This window comes from Syngnathus acus, chromosome 21, assembly GCF_901709675.1.
Source record: "Syngnathus acus chromosome 21, fSynAcu1.2, whole genome shotgun sequence".
Taxonomy (NCBI): domain Eukaryota; kingdom Metazoa; phylum Chordata; class Actinopteri; order Syngnathiformes; family Syngnathidae; genus Syngnathus; species Syngnathus acus.
In genome coordinates this window covers 5226614-5243683 of record NC_051105.1, presented here as the reverse complement: position 1 = coordinate 5243683, position 17070 = coordinate 5226614, and the positions used below count along the sequence as shown (strand labels likewise).

The 17070-nt window shown below is 39.6% G+C and overlaps 1 protein-coding gene across 2 annotated transcripts in view; it reads right to left on the bottom strand.

Moving 5' to 3' along the window:
* satb2 (SATB homeobox 2) overlaps positions 1-13810 on the bottom strand; it is a 28005-nt gene extending 14195 nt beyond the window's left edge. For both annotated transcript variants that reach the window (XM_037239468.1, XM_037239469.1), the window contains exons 1-4: positions 13414-13810; positions 7573-7788; positions 5646-5831; positions 924-1050 (exon numbers count right to left, since the gene is read on the bottom strand). In XM_037239468.1, the coding sequence (XP_037095363.1) occupies positions 924-1050; positions 5646-5831; positions 7573-7744 (485 nt within the window). In that variant the 5' untranslated portion in view covers positions 7745-7788; positions 13414-13810. The remainder of the gene's footprint in view (positions 1-923; positions 1051-5645; positions 5832-7572; positions 7789-13413) is intronic.
* Positions 13811-17070: the final 3260 nt, after the last annotated feature.

Here is a 17070-nt window from a genome sequence, read left to right as displayed (position 1 = left end):
TCAGATCAATTCAGGAAAAGTTCAAAAGAAACAGTAGCACTTTTGATAACATGGCATGACAACAGCAAGAATTCTCGAAATATTTCATTCTGTTGCGGCAAGTAATATAATTTTCCGTTTTTGCTTTCAGCACACAAAAGTGTCAGCTGTTAACTTTACAACTTTGCAGAATAGGCATTCACACAGGCAGTGTCCTTCTTCGCTTTAATTCTAAAGGTTGCAAATGTGTACACCCCCCCCCCCCCACACACACACAAACATTATTTATTCATCACTCTTATTTATTCATTGTCTGTGCCTTCTTGTTTTTATTTTTTTGTGTTGTTTACTTGTATGTATATTGTGTACTGTCTTGTCACCGTGGGATAGTGGGAACGTAATTTCGATTTCTTTGTGTGTCTTGGCATGTGAAGAAATTGACAATAAAGCAGACTTTGACTTTGACATTCTCTAACAGTGGTAGAGACACGCACAAAATTTTTTTAGCTTTTACAGGCCATGTGAAAGGAGCTTCGGTCTCTACGTCTAGCTGTTCTTTGGTTTTTAGTCACTTTTTGGCGACACTCTAAAAAGGATCACCTTCCCTGCCCGTATTTTAACCTCAAATAAATTAACCCAGGACCAAGCACCTCGCTCTGCCATCGCTACGAATGCGCGTATCAACATGTCAACAAATCTTAGCTGGTATGTGCCAAGATAATACCAACAAAAACGCCGCTCATCTGTACTTTTATCTGTTCATCGGAACCCTGGCTCCACTCTTTCCCAAAGAGTCAGATTATAGATAATGCTTGAAGGCTTCAATTGAGCTCTGGTAATCAATGCTTGATGTGCAATCAGCTGCAGTGACATCACCGCATGGGCTTCGTAACTGGAGTGTGACCATGAAAGCTGAACTTTTAAATGACAAGAAAAAGTCTGACCTTTGTAGTTGGATGCGTAGGGTGACCATGTGGTAGACCTCCATGAGCATGTCGGCCACAGTCGCCTCCGGAGCGTCCGTCAGGAAGTGGATAGGCAGAGGGTTCCACCTCCCCACTTTAATAATTCCTGAAGCAGAGAGAAAACTGTTTTGATTTGGATCTTAACATGAACCAACAAATTGCTAAACAAATCGTAATAGAAAATGCAGTTGGGGCTGCTGATTTGGTTAGCAACTGAGTTCTTCTCAGCTGAGCAGTGTTACTGTCTATGACCCGAGAGCCTGCCACCTCTTTTCATCATTCCCTTACTAAAAGTCACCACCTACCACTTGGGTCGGTGGACGCAAACTATAAAGTCAATATAACTTCATTTTTATAGATGCAACATCATTTTGACTGCGGTTGGAGTTTTGAATGAATGACTTGTTTCTGGAGTTGTGACATAATGTCAATATGAACCTCTTGATTCAAACAACATGCTGAACGTCTGAATTAGGAATATAAAAGTCATGCACGTACATACAAATGCATAGATAGACACAAGCACACACATACTCGCGCGTTGGCTGGAGTTGTAAAAACTAAACAAAGCTAATCACATTACTGTCCTCTAAATGAGATCCAGACCAGTCTGAGAAAAATGTCTTTCTCTTCCCTAACCCCCCCTTTTGCATGCCCCTCTAATTCTTATTTCTTCTGATTCGTTTCTTCCCGTTAATCCCTCAGTGGTCCTTTCATTGTGTTGGGGTCAAAACATTTGGTATGTGTGTACAATCTAATGACATCCAATACATCAACTCAGTGAGGATAAACGGTATAGAAGGATAGAAATGGCTCCAGTGGTGCCGCCAGAAATTTGGGGCCCTGTGATAAAAACTTTCACTTGGGGCCCCTTTATGTCATTTGAAATTACAATTTCTGAAACGCATGTTAGTTTCGCCCCCTCACTTATGGTGCCTCAGCATGAGACCACCAAGACAACAGCCGTTTGGAATACTTTTTATAATAATGAAGATGTAAGTTGGAAATGATCAAGTATGTTTTGATTTATGTGCTTTTATTGCCCTCTTTACCTTATTAACCTTTCAATTAATAAAAAAAAAAAACCACAACTCCCAAAAATGAAAATACATGTATTCCCGTTTTTACACAGAGCGCACTGGCACCTGCCTATGAAAATAGTAATTCGAGCGTTGAATTCATTTACTCATAAATATTATTTATTTTATAAGTTTTTAATGGACCACAATAATACTCATACTGCCTCATTGATCAGACATGATGCATTTCCTCAATAACCAATATGATTTAACCACATAATAAAAAATTAGAACCTCACTGGGGAAACAACACATTTGACCGACCAAACCAATGATGTCAAATAACATGCCTGCGGAAAGCACGTTGGATATAAATGTTGATGTTAAAACAAAACAAAAAACCTGAGCACATCTTTGAATCCATCGGTCTGTATCACTTTGTGTGGTTGTTGTTGTCTGAGCTCAGCACGCCTGATAATCGCTTGTGGGAATCAGACGCATGAATAATCAAACAAACACAAAAAGTCACTGTGGACGTGTTCATGCAGCTTCTGGCATGCAAACACGCACACACACACACACGCACACTGCCAGAGTGGCAGCAAGTTTGTTAATAATTAATTCATCATTTCTGGTCAGCAAGGAGACTCTCTGCTTGTTGTCCACGTTTCAAAGTTGAAATTCTTGTTTTCTACATGAAACATTCCAAGTGCCATCTGTCCTCCAGCATGAATGCCCAACATGCACACTCCTAATTCCGGGTGTCCCAGTGTCCCAAGCTATTGTCAACACTGGTACAAATCAAACCACTTCAACCGTAATGTGTTCATTGCAGTGTGTGTGTTTCAAAGACACCACATGGACTGTAACTGAGTTCACAAATGTTTGATCAATTTGGTTAAAATATGAATGAGTAAAAACTAGTTAGACTCCAAAGTGTGTTGGGATAATCAATAAGAAAGCCAAAGAGTCAACAGCTCGAGTCTTCCAAAAAATCAAATAAAAATCAAATGTCCAGTTTCCTGGTGCCGCACCGACCCGTCAGACGTGGCACTGCAACAATGCTGACCACTGTTCACTGTTCACCGACGTCAAGCCCTAAAGTACACGTCTGCGCCCATCCGTGCTATAAAAGCCTTCAGCCCCTTATAATTGAAATAAACAATATCTCCCACTTAATTACCGGCCTGGGCTAATTAAAGAATGGCCGTGGTCCTCGGCCGGGCCTTTAAATACACCAGTGGGACGCAAGAATGCAGGACACAATTCAAACAGGCAGAAAATAGCCCCGACTCTGTGTAATTTTGGTCGTGGACCGCAAAGGGAAAAATGTATAATTTAAGCCAGAAATTATTCAGTTAACATAAATGGTTGTTTTAAAAAACAAAAAGTATTCATTAGAGAGAAGCCGGAGGGAGGCGCGTCTATTTTGTCTGCGAGGCTGCATGACTATACACTCTTCTCTTTGCAGTGTGTGTGTGTGTGTGTGTGTGTGTGTGTGTGTGTGTGTGTGTGTGTGTGTGTGTGTGTGTGTGTGTGTGTGTGTGTGTGTGTGTGTGTGTGTGTGTGTGTGTGTGTGTGTGTGTGTGTGTGTGTGTGTGTGTGTGTGTGTGTGTGTGGTGTGTGTGTGTGTGTGTGTGTGTGTGTGTGTGTTTGAATCTTTTCCTAGGTTAAATCAAGTTGACGTGTGTATGCGCTGATATGCATGTAAGAGTCGAGCGCTGCACTCAAATTGGTTTTGTGATGCCTTTCATGTCCAGTAGGTGTCATTTTGATTAAAAACAACAAAGTCATGTGAAAGTCGTTAAAAGTCAGGATTTAATTTAAAAAAGAATGACAATTAATAAACTTGATTCTGCATTTTAATAAGACGCAATGCTTTCCTACCATTTCTCCCTGTCCTTTCCCCGCCTTTTCATGCAGCACGACCGCATCTGCCTAGCAACCAAAAGCCGATGGTAACACTCTGCATTTACTCCGTTACGTTTTCTTTTGGGATCAATTCAACTTGTCAAAGTAGAATTAATGCGATGTATTTTTTATTTTTACATGACTATTTTTGTTCAGAAGAACCACAACTTTTATTCCATTTAATTGCGATACATTCTGCTCGCTACTTTTATTTATATCTATTATTGCTTGCACAGTCTGTGTTTGGGGAGTGAGACTTTTGTGTCTGTCATGTGACCCTGTTTCACCATTCTGCTAACTGCAAGCAACTTAGACTCCATTTTCCCAATCAAACCAAGCCAGGCAGTCACATGATTGCACACACAGAGAAGTAAAGTTTTCAAAGTGACGTTAACTGAAGTGACATTGCAGAAATAACAGAAAAAATGTTGTGCGACTCAGCCAGAATGGTCGAACACCCAAGGCCAATCAAATTTTAGCAATGGAATAATCGATTCTAAGAATATTTGTGACAGAACTAGTAGTTGCTTCACCACCAAAGACCACCAAATTAAAAAATAGAGCAAAACAAAAACTTTTCTTTTTACTTGATGATCTGATCTAAGGTACATTAACGGACTTGTGAGCCTTCGCCAGGTGAGCTGCAGGCCTGATAAGAGGCGCTGGCCTTGAGGCCGTAAAAGAGGATTTAGCTTCACCGGTGTGGTTACGAGTTAGGAAAAAAACGTCAAACTCGATCACATTAGAAGCGCCAATGCGCATGTGTATTTACACATCCGCTAAATTCAACCGGAAAAGCGGCCGATGACACATGCAAACATTTTGCTTGAGATTTTTAACAGATGGAAAGTGTCTTGACTTTTTTTTTTTTTCTTTTACATCACTGAAGTGTTGCGCATGCAGCAGGACAGGAGTGAGCGTCACTGTACCCTTGCAGATGACTTCCATATGCATATGCAACACTTGACAGCTTTGTTTTGTTCTCCTTCATATGCATTCTTACACAAACACATTCCCATCCAGCATTTTGTTGTTAAGCCTTGTTGTCACTAACACTGACTTGTGTAACATTACAGTGACTGATGACTTGAACAATCATTTCCGATCGTTGTAAAAGGACAGTGTAAGCAGACGATAAAAAGCAGTGTCTGTCTTAAGCACACGAGTGGTAACAATCTGCTGACAATTCTCTTGGCGGCTGTAAAAAGTTCGTGACGATGAAGGAGCTTTTTCTTCGCTCCGCTCGAAGCGACCTCCGCGAACAAACTCACGCGAGACACTCGACGTATGTTTTTGTCAGTCATTATCGAAACGGGAGTCTGTCACTACCAGTTGTCATTCGCCATTAGCCAATAAATCGGGAGTTCATCAGTGGATGATCAATGGACCTTCCATTGCCATTGACCAAATTTCCACCTGTTTTTTTACTTCATCACGTCTGAATTTTGAGTGCCTTACTTTCGTAACACATGGCACCACAACATGCCAGGCAGCACTCAGATTACTGGACAGTACAGGCTCTTGTCATCCAAATGACTCCCATCTGCTTCCATGAGACACGTTTAAGCCAAAACACTTAACACCAGCGAGCAATGACAAAGCAAGCGGAGTGAAGAGCTTTCAAGGACAAATGTGGATTTTAGGAGAAAAAAGAAAATCGTAATGCACTTCGTCTAGGCCTTTGTTTGACAACCACTTCCAACTGCTTCTCAGCCACACTCGTCTTTATATTATATTCTAAAAGTAATATAATAGGCGTATGAAATCTGACCGTGGGCTTGTGCTGCTGAGCTGTGCGAGTAGCCGAGGGCCAGCAGCGCCGTCTCCACCAGCTGGGAGAAGAGAATGTCTTTTCGCACCAGAACAAACTCGGCGTGCTCCTCCCGTCCGTCACATCCATCGGCCTGGATCCCTCCATCTCCTTGCTCCACCACACAGAAGACGGGAATCATCAGACCTAGCGGAGGAATAAAACAAAAAATCGATTAGACTTTTATGGAATTCTATGGTCTGGTATTATGACAGGCATATGCACTAGGTATGAATTGTTTTTTTAATTTTCATTAACTTGAATGGTTAAGTTGGGCAGAATCTCCATACCTCCAACATCATCAGTTTTCAGGAGACCCCCAAAACATCAACATTTGTTGAACCATTAACATTGCGTCATCAAGGAGAACACTTTTGATTGGTCAGTAATTTATGAATATAAGACCAAATGTGCAGACTGACAGATTTCTAGAGGAAAAAAAAATCTAATTATCAAAATATGAAATAGCAGGTTTTAGCCCAGTCAACATATTAAAAACAATTACAGAAGAAATCAAGAAAATATATTTTTGCATTGTTTTGTAAAATACATAACAAAACCAAAAAGGTTCAGCAAGAAAAGTAAATTTTCTGCTACCATAAATCATTTTCAAAATGTCAATCCTGATTAGCTTTTCTTCAGTACGTGAAAGCCTTTTGTTATGGAGCCACCTGTCAGCTGGCACTAGATGAAACCTGTGTGCATGATGGACTTGAGAGCGTTAGGCAGCGTCCCAGCACTAATAATGCACCATAGCATTAGCTAACCCCACCCCGCCCCACCCATCCACCTCACTTCAGCACCACCCAGCTATCCACCTCATTGTTTTAATCAGTCAATTCCGATATTTCTATTTCGTCCTCATTAATCACTCCATTCGCGGGCCCTCCAGGCGCTCATGGAGTGAATTACACACCGGAGCGCCTTGCCAATTGGAGTAAGTGAATTCTTCCCAACAGGGAAATATAACTGTCAACAGTACTCTCTCTCTCTCTCTCTCTCTCTCTCTCTCTCTCTCTCTCTCTCTCTCTCTCTCTCTCTCTCTCTCTCTCTCTCTCTCTCTCTCTCTCTCGCTCTCTCGCTCTCTTTTTCTCAGTTCTTGCCACTGGATGCTCTGGTTTGGATGATACGACGTGGCCTCAAACCTCTAATCCCTTTAATATGTATGAGGGGGGTTTAAAATAAGATGTGTGTGTGTACGTGAGCGTGTGTGTGTGTTTGCTGCGGCCGCGTGGTTTTGGCCGAAACACGTCGAGTTTCCTGTCTTCAAGGAAAACGCTGTCATTATTCCTGCATCGGGAAACCCCTTCCTCCTTCCTTGGCCCTTCATCGTCACCTTTTTCCCCCTCTTCCTCGCCGTACCATCCCAGCTCGTCCTTGCTTTGATAACCTCTTCAACTCGTGCTGAAAACCGCCGTGAGGCCGCAGAACCACTCGATTTTATGTTTGTCATTCCAGCAAAAGAACCCCAGGAATGTTATATGATAAATATTGGGGAGGAGCGCCCAAATGTATAAATGTCCTTCTAATTTTAGCCCGAGTCAAAGGGAAAAGGACTCTTTGGGATTACGTTTGGGGCAAACATATGGTAGCAGCATGCACATGTGCATAAATAAGAATAACAGTCCACGCGTGAACACTGGATCAATAATCCACAGTGGTCTCCGTAAATCTTGTTTATATGATGCATTCATCTTTATTTGCTGAGCCCCTTCCTCCTCGCCTCGAAGTGTTAAAGTGACACGGCCTCTCTGCCTTCTTAACAAAGGCGCTTGAGTTCAAAGGTCAAATACAGTACAGTGGATTCCCTGAAATGAATGGATTCTGTCTCCAGGCCAGGAAAATGTAAAATAATTAGTTCAATAATGTTTTGGAACCTATGGCTTACCTCCAAGGGGTCTGAGCGGTGCCCCGTTTTGCCGTAGGCGGGGTCCCGTGGGGCTGCCGTTGAGTTCCATGCGACCCTTTTTGCCCGGTGGGGGCGGGCTGCCGAGGTCTGGGCTGCCCCCTCTGCGCTCTGGACTGTCCTGCGTGACGGGACTCTCCTCTCCTCTCTCCATCCTCTTCCAGACCCCCAGCGGAGCTCCAGCCAGAGAAAAAGAGGCTAGGGACAAACACAAAGTAGGATATGTGTACTATTGCAAAGTACTTCATGACAAAGTTTAACCTCTCTTTGTTGTTTCATAATGTTTTGTGTCAGTCCAATTAAACATCATAAAACATTTTATGTAATGCGTACTACATACTGGGATAACTGATAAAAGCTCTGGGACCAAATTCAGTTCTCTTAGTAGTATATCAGAATGATATCTTATTAGGTGTTACGCTCACCAATATCAAATCCAATACAGTATATTGATAAACATTCTGCTACTAAATCTGGCCAAGGACATTTGTGTTTTAGCTAATATCTGTGTATACATACATGAAAATTGGCAAAAAATACTTAAGAAAAGGTGTCAAGAGTAATTTTAAATTAGTTAACAGTTTTCTTCTGGGTTTGCATCGTGGTCTAGTTATTATCTGTTGTTTTTTGACCGTTTTTTCATTTCAGATGGACGTTAATTTCAATACCATTAGGATAGGCAAAGATTTCCTTCCGTTTTAATATTTTTACTTTGTTTGTTTGTATGGACAAGGTCATAGAAGCGAAAGACTTAGTAACAGAGCAGCAATAGAAATAAACAGTCGTGTGTGCCTGTGTGTCTAATACAGGCTAATGCATTAGAAGCTGTGCCAGGCCTGGCGCAGCTTGCTTAGGGCCAAATGGATGTCTTTTATTTACACTGGTGGCCCCTGGACAATATCTGTTAGCATGTGTGGCTAAGGAGAAGAGGAGAGCAAGATAACTCATGGGTGAGCAATGAGAGAAAGAGAGGGAGCATACAGGCTAGTATTTGTCTATTAGAGGGTGGAAATGGAGATTTGAGAGAGTGACAACACAGCAGGCATCTGTGCAGCCTTTTTCCATCGATTCGTCAGAGAAAATGAGAATGCATGCTTATTGTTTGAACGGACTTTCATGAACATTTAATTAGAAAGAGCGCCATTTACACTTTTTAGTCCCTCTGCACTTTTTCCTGCACCAGCTGTCCAAACCCAGCGTGGAAAAACAATTGCCTCAGCCAGTTTTAATCAGGCGATTTGTTTCATTAAAAATTTGCCATTTATACATATATTTTGTTACATTAATGTTTATAAATATTCATTTATTTCTCCTAAATAAATGATGCAGAGATTTAAGTGACTAATTCAATATCGAGAGAAATACATTTATAAATGCTGTGTATGCTTTGCCCAAAACTGTCAAAATTCCTGCCAACACAAACTGCTTATGCTGAGCCTGTATATTGAATTTTAAATGGACCAGCAACAAATGACTTTACTAATCAATGAATATAATCAGTATATTTAATAGCACCGGCTCATTCATCTTTACATTTTTTAAATTAAAGCTTATTAAACGGCATTTAATGTTTAGGTTTGTCTACAAGGTGAGCTAACTACTCTCCGCTAACAGCTATTATCATTAGTTTCCAAGTAAGTTTTAGCATTTAGGCTAGCCGAATCCTATATGTTAAGGCTGTAAGACGAAATCTAATACATCCGAAGCTTTTTTTCCCCCTTACTTTTTGTGTGGATTTATTTTTTTAATTATTACATTGACATTGCTGATTGTCACAGTCTTTGATATTAAATGATCAGAGCAACTAAGACTTGTTATTCCAAAAGTAATAACATGGGGTTTGTATCTATGTTATCTGCAACAGGTCCTGACCTGCTGTAGAATCTCGAGGATGCCTATCAAAGAGCTAGCTGTTGCCGACATCTCGCCATCTAAAATGCACACCGCATCGTGGTCTCTAATCTCCCAAAAATGACATCACCTTTTGGTATTTGACCCAGCCGACAAAGACTGTTGTTATTTAAAAAGAAAGTCTTTTCAGTTGCTTTTAAACTTGTTTGCTGGCACAAAAGCTTTAGTGATGTTAATGTACATAACAAGCGGCAATGAGGCCCATTTGCAAAAAAGAAACAAGATGGCTGTGCACAGATTAATAATAATGATATTTGGCTTCAGATTTTAAACATTCAATTCAATTCCAGCAAACTTTGTACATTCTTGCTCAAAGTCAAAGGGCCTACTTATATATTCTAGTATAGTCTAATAAAATATGTATCTGGATCCAGATGATGCACTAATTTTTGTTTGTTAAATTGACAAAACTTTATTTTGGTGGAATTAGTCATGTTAATTCATCTGCATGATATTACCCAAACATCCAGCGACTGATAAAGGTACGTAATCTGTACTTTATGTGCCAGGTTGAGCAACTCCTTTCGTACCATATTTTTACGACTTGATAAGCGAATAATGGCGTGTACGGTGCATCGACGAGGAAATCGAGCAACCTATTCACAGTGTTATCGCCCCCCGCATGCATCCCCGAATCAGTCGCCAAATAGGGCGTGTGATCGTTAAAGCTGTTAATAAAGCAACGATAAGAGACGCTCTTACGTAGTATCTGCTCTGAGACATATAATGTTTTGGTAAGCACGAGTTCAGGACACATTTTTCGGTTTATGCTGCAAGGAAAACACTTTTTTTTATCCTAGAAATGTCTTTCAGCTCATTTTTAAATGGCTGTCAAATTCCACAATTATCCAACTATTGTTTATTATTTTATATAACAAGCATTTGTGGTTCAACGGCTTTTCGTTACAATTCCACTGAGGTTTTATGAGTGGCGCAAATCTTTGTCTCTTCTGTTAGGGTTATAATTCGTATGCCAAATAAATCACCATTTTGTGGGTTCTTCTTTACTCAAACATTCAACACGTTATATTTTAGTGTTTATCTTGCTTGAATTTGACAGTTGGTAAAAAAAAAAAAGTAGACCCCCTGCCCCAACCCAAAAGAAAGACACAAGAAGTCGGCCATTTTAGGGTCATTTGGATCATTTCGAGGGGTCCTTTTGAAAAAAACTCTCGAGAGAGTTTGTCCAGTTTCAACCAAATTTGAAACTTGGTTAATAGACAGATGCGTGTCGGACGAGTTGCGGGTTTTGGGCATGTCGTTAAGGCAGACATGTTGCCAATCACATATTGTAGACATAACGAACAAACAAGATGCATGGATTGTAGATTGTAAGCCAAGAAATATTGCTTCCTGTATACTCAAAAGGAGACAAATGCTAATGCAGTACTAAAGGTGAATGAAGCAAAGAGTTGACTTAAGTTACATCACAGAACAAAAAGCTGTTTCAGAAGATATTAAATAGTACAAGTCCAGTGTTACCTCATCTCTTCCTACGTGAGCAGCAATTGAAGCTTATCAATTATTAGCACAGATAGCAGAGATAAAAGATGCCCTTTTATCGCATTATGGAGCTATTGGTAAATGCTTGTCTATGTTAATAAAATAAGGAGCGGTGGAATTAAGGAAAGAAAAGTTTAAATATCACACACAAAAGGTCACATTATTGGTTTTGTGTGGTTTTTCTTGTGTAGTTCTTATATAAGAGGCTGGGAACATTTTCTTTCGAGTTCAGTTCCTTAGATCGCAATACAAAAGTTTTTAAAAAAAAGTATCAATATGCTGAGTTAAAAACAATCCAATTTGGGTTAAAAATTGGACTGACTTCCTGGGTTGTTTTGCACAAAACAGCCCAACATATTGAGTTGTTGTTTTTTTGTTAAAAAAAAAAAGTTGGGTCAAATTGTGCATGGATGTCTATTATAGCCTACAATGGAAAACGCTGGTTGGTTTTATGGTTTATTTCAAGCATTTCTGGATTAAAGTTTTAATCAAATGTTTAATAATGTTTAATAATGTTAAAAATGTTCCTCTGCGTTATATATATATATATATATCTTCATTCATGTGTCATATATATATATATATATATATGACACATGAATGAAGATGAGACCCCTTTAGCCCTGTCTTTCATGCTCCCTCTTACACTTTTGCTCTCACACACACACTCACACATAAACACGCACGCACACACACTCACGCACGCACGCACACACACACTCACACACAAACACGCACGCACACACACTCACGCACGCACGCACACACACACACTCACGCGCACACACACACACTCGCACGCGCGCGCACACACACACACACACACACACACACACACACACACACACACACACACACACACGCAAACAACTAACACTTGCCAAGGACCACACACATTCTGAGTGGCACATATGTGGACAATGCTCACGCACTGTACAAGATACAGTCAGTTTATAGAGGCAAGTATGTGTGTGTGTATATTAATACAATTTATGTGAAATTGGATTTCTGCCATTATAAAGTTATTAATGTTAATATTTGTAATTGTGTTTTGCAGTGATGTGCAATGTTTTGGTTCTGACGTGCAGTTTCATAAATTAACTGAAATATTAAGAACAACTTCTGATGCTCACTTATGCAAATTTCAACCATAATAGACATTATTTTAAACAAATACTTAGATGACAGTTTTTTTTCTATATGTAAAGGAAATATTTTCTGATAATGTGTTTAAGAAGAACATATTGCCTTTACATGCATTAGATTGTTCCAATGTGCCTAATGAATCGCCCATGCAAAAAAGGTAGGATGATGAGAAGGAAGGTCCTGAAGCTTGCTAGAATCGTTAATATCTGGCATTTTAATTAGCAATAATAACGTTTAAATGAATTGGGGCTGTGGGTCTAGTGAAAAATAGTATATGTATTGTATTATGATTGGTTGTTATATATGTTAGACTTCAAAGTCTCACCCAATTTACACTTGAAATGCAAATGTAAAGTCATTTTCAAAATTGGATATATACATTTTTATGATGGTTTGGTTGTGCTCGGCAGCAATTACTGTATTTTACCAATTTGCCAATTTAACAATTTTATCTAGCTTGTTGTTATTGCTCGATTTTACGGGTTTTCAAAAATGTCTGCCATAACGAGGAGGAGTTTGAAATTGCTTAATTAATAATAAAAAGAGAAATCGTGTTGACTTAAAACGAAACAAAAGTGTCCGTTTTACGTCGAGTATAATTTTAGTTCACGTTTTGCTGCTTGTACACGTTGAAAATGAATCTTTTAAAAGTTTGATACATGTGAACTGAATACAACATATTACTCCGTTCGTTATTTTTGCTTGCACGAACAGTGATTGACTTTGGAGTTGAGTTTGCACATGGAGGCCTTTTGCGGTCTTCCCTCAACTAGTGAAACTTTTCATTTAAAATCTAACCATCATTTGACATCAGATTATAATTATCTTTTTATTGGGTGTTGCTACTATTTTGCGCAAATGCACAAAGCGCTGCATGTCAAAGTTTGTGTACATTTTTCTTTTACGCGTATTCACGTATGTGTAACATAGCAATTTTAATTTAAAAGCTTTGCAATTTCACGAGCGCGATAATGTTATGTATTGTGCATGAAATATCAAATATAAAGGTTACACACGGCAGTTTTGCAGTTTGGGTACAGGCGATAGTTCATTCAATACTTTAAACTACTAATGAAGGTCATTTGGATACTTATGACGTATTTTAAATGTATAATTTGTATTTGGGGGGGATGACTTGAACACAGGGTAATTTCCTGAGTTTTTGTCTGTGTCAGTCACTATCCGACAGGTTCGCCTTTTTTTTTCGGGGGGGGGGTCCTCGCACGCCGGCTGCAGGGCTGCGGCTCTCCGCCCGATACTCACGGTTCACGGCGTGTGTGTAGCGCTGCTGGCCGCCGAGGAGGTTCTGTCCATTGATCAGCAGTAGTGAATCCAGGGCTGAGCTTGGTTAGGTTCGGCGCCCGGACGGATCACACTCTGATCAGGAACTCGGAGCCGGACCTTGGATCCAAAAAGTTACAAGTGCAGGTGAGGATGCGCGTCTTCTCTTCCTCCCGAACTGGAACCAAACGCCTTTTCCCCCCCGGAGTTTCTGGTTTCTGAGGAATTCAGAGTTGCTTAACGGAGCTCAGCATGGTCCGTGGGAGTGAGCGAGGACAGGAAGCGGATCGTGGAAACCTTTTGGGTCAGCTTTGCAATCAGAGTCACTTTCAACGCGTGCGTGCATGGGCGCCACTCACTCGCTGAGTGAATGAAGGAAGGAGTTAGGGAGGAGAGACACAAAGAGGGGAGGAAGGAGGGAAAAAGGGAGGGAGGCAGGCAGGGAGATACGGAGGGGGCGTCGCTTCTAATGTTATCCATTAAAGCACTGAGTGGGTCGAATCTCGATTCTTTCTTTTTTTTTGTCTCAAAAACACATTTTGTACATAAATCTCCGCATATAATTTATAATTTACATCTATACCCGTTATCCCTCCAGAGTGGTACTCGTATATGCTTCCACTCTTCCGCAATTCTTCTTAGTTTGCAAAGTAATTTTTTTGGTGTTGTTTTCTTATGACTTTTTACACTCTTCTGAGTTTTTATCTCCCTCTTTTTCCTCATCCATTGTTCTCAACTTGATTTCTATTCTAACCAATTATTTCTTCAAATACCATTTCCCATTCTAAAGTATTTGATTCCCTCTGTTGTTCTTTCCCCACGATCGGAAAGTGCGTTAGTTTTAACATTATTCTTTGACAGTCTGAAGTGTCTCAAAGTAGATATATACACTGCACATAATTTAGATTTAACCGTTTAAGTCATCCAAGACTAACACAGATAATAATAATAGTAATAATAATAGTAATAATAATAGTAATAATAATAATAACAAAATATCCTCATCATCATCACCATCATCTTTTAGTCATATATTCCTTTGGTTTGTTATGTCAACCAGTTGAACTCGCCTTCTAAGAGGTCAACTCAACAAGCTCCTCCTCCCACTAATAACTAATATTTGACGGGCCTGGTGTCACCTCACAGGAAGTATTTGCTCTTATTGTGAAAGATTAAGAAATGGCTAAGAATCATTTGACACTGAATTGGACCAAAAATTCCACGTCCTTCACGCCACACAAAGTGTGAAAGATGATGATGGAGACGATGCTGATGGTGATGATGATGATGGCTTGTACTCGTCATCCAAGCATAACTACAGAAGTATCAGTCTCCCCAAATTGTGCATTGCTTGTATCAATCGGCCTATCAACATTGATGCAAACTGCAGTGTAATCAATAACATTTACTTTAATTCTCTTAAGTTTAACCTTGTTTATTTTAACACCCCCCTCCCCGTTCTAAAGTTATTTCCCACCCGTGTTTGATGTCTTATTTTCCCGCAATTAATTGTTCGTTGTGATTGTCCACTATTCTGAAATTCATTTTCCCACTTTTCTAAAGCCCCACCCTTCTTAAAGTTCCTTTTCAACCTGCTCTAGTTTCTCACCACTGTTTCACTGCTGATTTCAAATTCCCACCCGCTATTGTAATTTTTTGTTCCCTTACATTTAAAGTATTTCCCCACTGCTCTGAATTGTTTTCCCCTGTAGAAACTGGCAATGGATTTTAGCCTCCAGACTCTGAAAGTCATCAAATGAAAAACACAAGTGTGGGACATAAAATACGCAGTTGGAGGTGGTCCAGCTCTGGGTGCCCGTCAAAATCGTTGAAAATCACATTCGTCAGAATTGGCCTTCAACTCATGTAAATTAGTCGACGTTTCATGGATTAAAACAAACTGGCAAAACCAATCTCACGAAACATTTATTGTCATCTTAGTTGCCACATTTATACTGTGTGATGCTCCTATACAAATTTTTAAATAACAGCTGCGCGTGCGCCTATTTTTATTAGCGACAGATGCAAAAACCTCCACGTACTGATTTATATTCACCTCCTCCCTTTGTTTAATATTTTTTGGAAGACAGGTATATTTCATAATCTATTGCAATAATGTAAAGGGAATGTAGTTTATTCGTCATGCTGAGTTTGGAACAAGTATTTTGTTTAAAAAAATAAAACAACAACATTGACTACTGCGCGTCTAAATAATTAAAATCTACCACGGGGGAATGTTTCTTCTTGTCTTTGTCAAGTTTGCGCTTCTTGGGGATGAGCGTACTCCACGTAGGCGTGCAAATTAGCGTGAAGGATGAAATATTGAGCTTTAAAAAATATATAAATATACCCGCGTGTACTGGGATGATCAATTATGTATGTCATTCACGTCGCCGTGGGTGGCCTCCGTGCGCGTTCACGCAACGGATATGTGCGCGTGTGTCATAAACAAAAGAATTCTAAATGACAGATCTGAAGCGGGACATGTTAAATGTTAAAAGGCAGCAGAAAAAAATGAATTTGTCCGTTTTGAATCAAATCATCTGTGAGCGTGTTTTGCAGCGGTCGTGTTCCATCGGCAATAAAACAGACGGAACTTTCGCGGCAAATTGAGCAAATCAGAATTAAAGCGAGGCTGAATAAGCTGATGATGACGACGGAGCCTCCTTGTTTGTGAATGAACAACATGGCCCACCGTTGCATCTCTTATTTATGCATGCATATCAATTCGCTGGAGTCACGCGCGCGTACACATATCATACACACACACACACGCACACACAAACGCATGCACACATCCATGCATGCTGATGGACTTTGACGGAATAATCAATTAATAATACATGCAAAAATGTGTATAGGATTTTATCAGTTTAAACATTAAAGCAGCCAACGAATCTTATATTAAGCAGAATTGTTGAATGTTTTGCAATAAAAATAATAATAATAATAATAAGTCGATGGGTGGCAGACGTTTTTGTTTTTGTTTTTGCATTTCTGTTCTTGTATACTTGAACGCGTCATGCCTCCATTCAGCTTTAATTGAAAACGAAAGTAACGAACAACAGACACGCAAAGAGCACAAATAAACGAACGTTTTTGCATGGCACCTCAAGCACATTCTTCTTGTCCTATCTTAGACGGCATGGTAAATCACACGTTAAAAATTAAAACAAAAAGTCTCAATTACCTGATAAGTTGCAAATTCGTATGCCTACAAATAATGTAATCTATCCAAATTTGTCAGTGAAAAGGGTAAAAGTGCAAATGCCGTTCAAGTATCTTTTTTTTCCCCTTTATAAATCTGTCCTGTATCCGTCAACCATTAATTTATCTTTGAGGTTCACTGAAGATACTTTTTTTTCAATCAAAATTGCTTCCATGCTTGCACAGACCTCGTATCCATTCATGTTTGTTCCATCTCCCAGACGCTGTCTGACGTTTTTATATATATTTAATTTTAAATATGAGACCCCAAAATAATTTCCCTTTTCGAAACCATATTATTATTATTATTATTATTATTATTACAATACATGAATAAAAATGAATATCCCAGTCATTTAACTATGACCAACATACAACTTATGTGCCCATTAGTTTGAGTTTTTTTAAAACTATAAGTCTAAATTCTTCGGT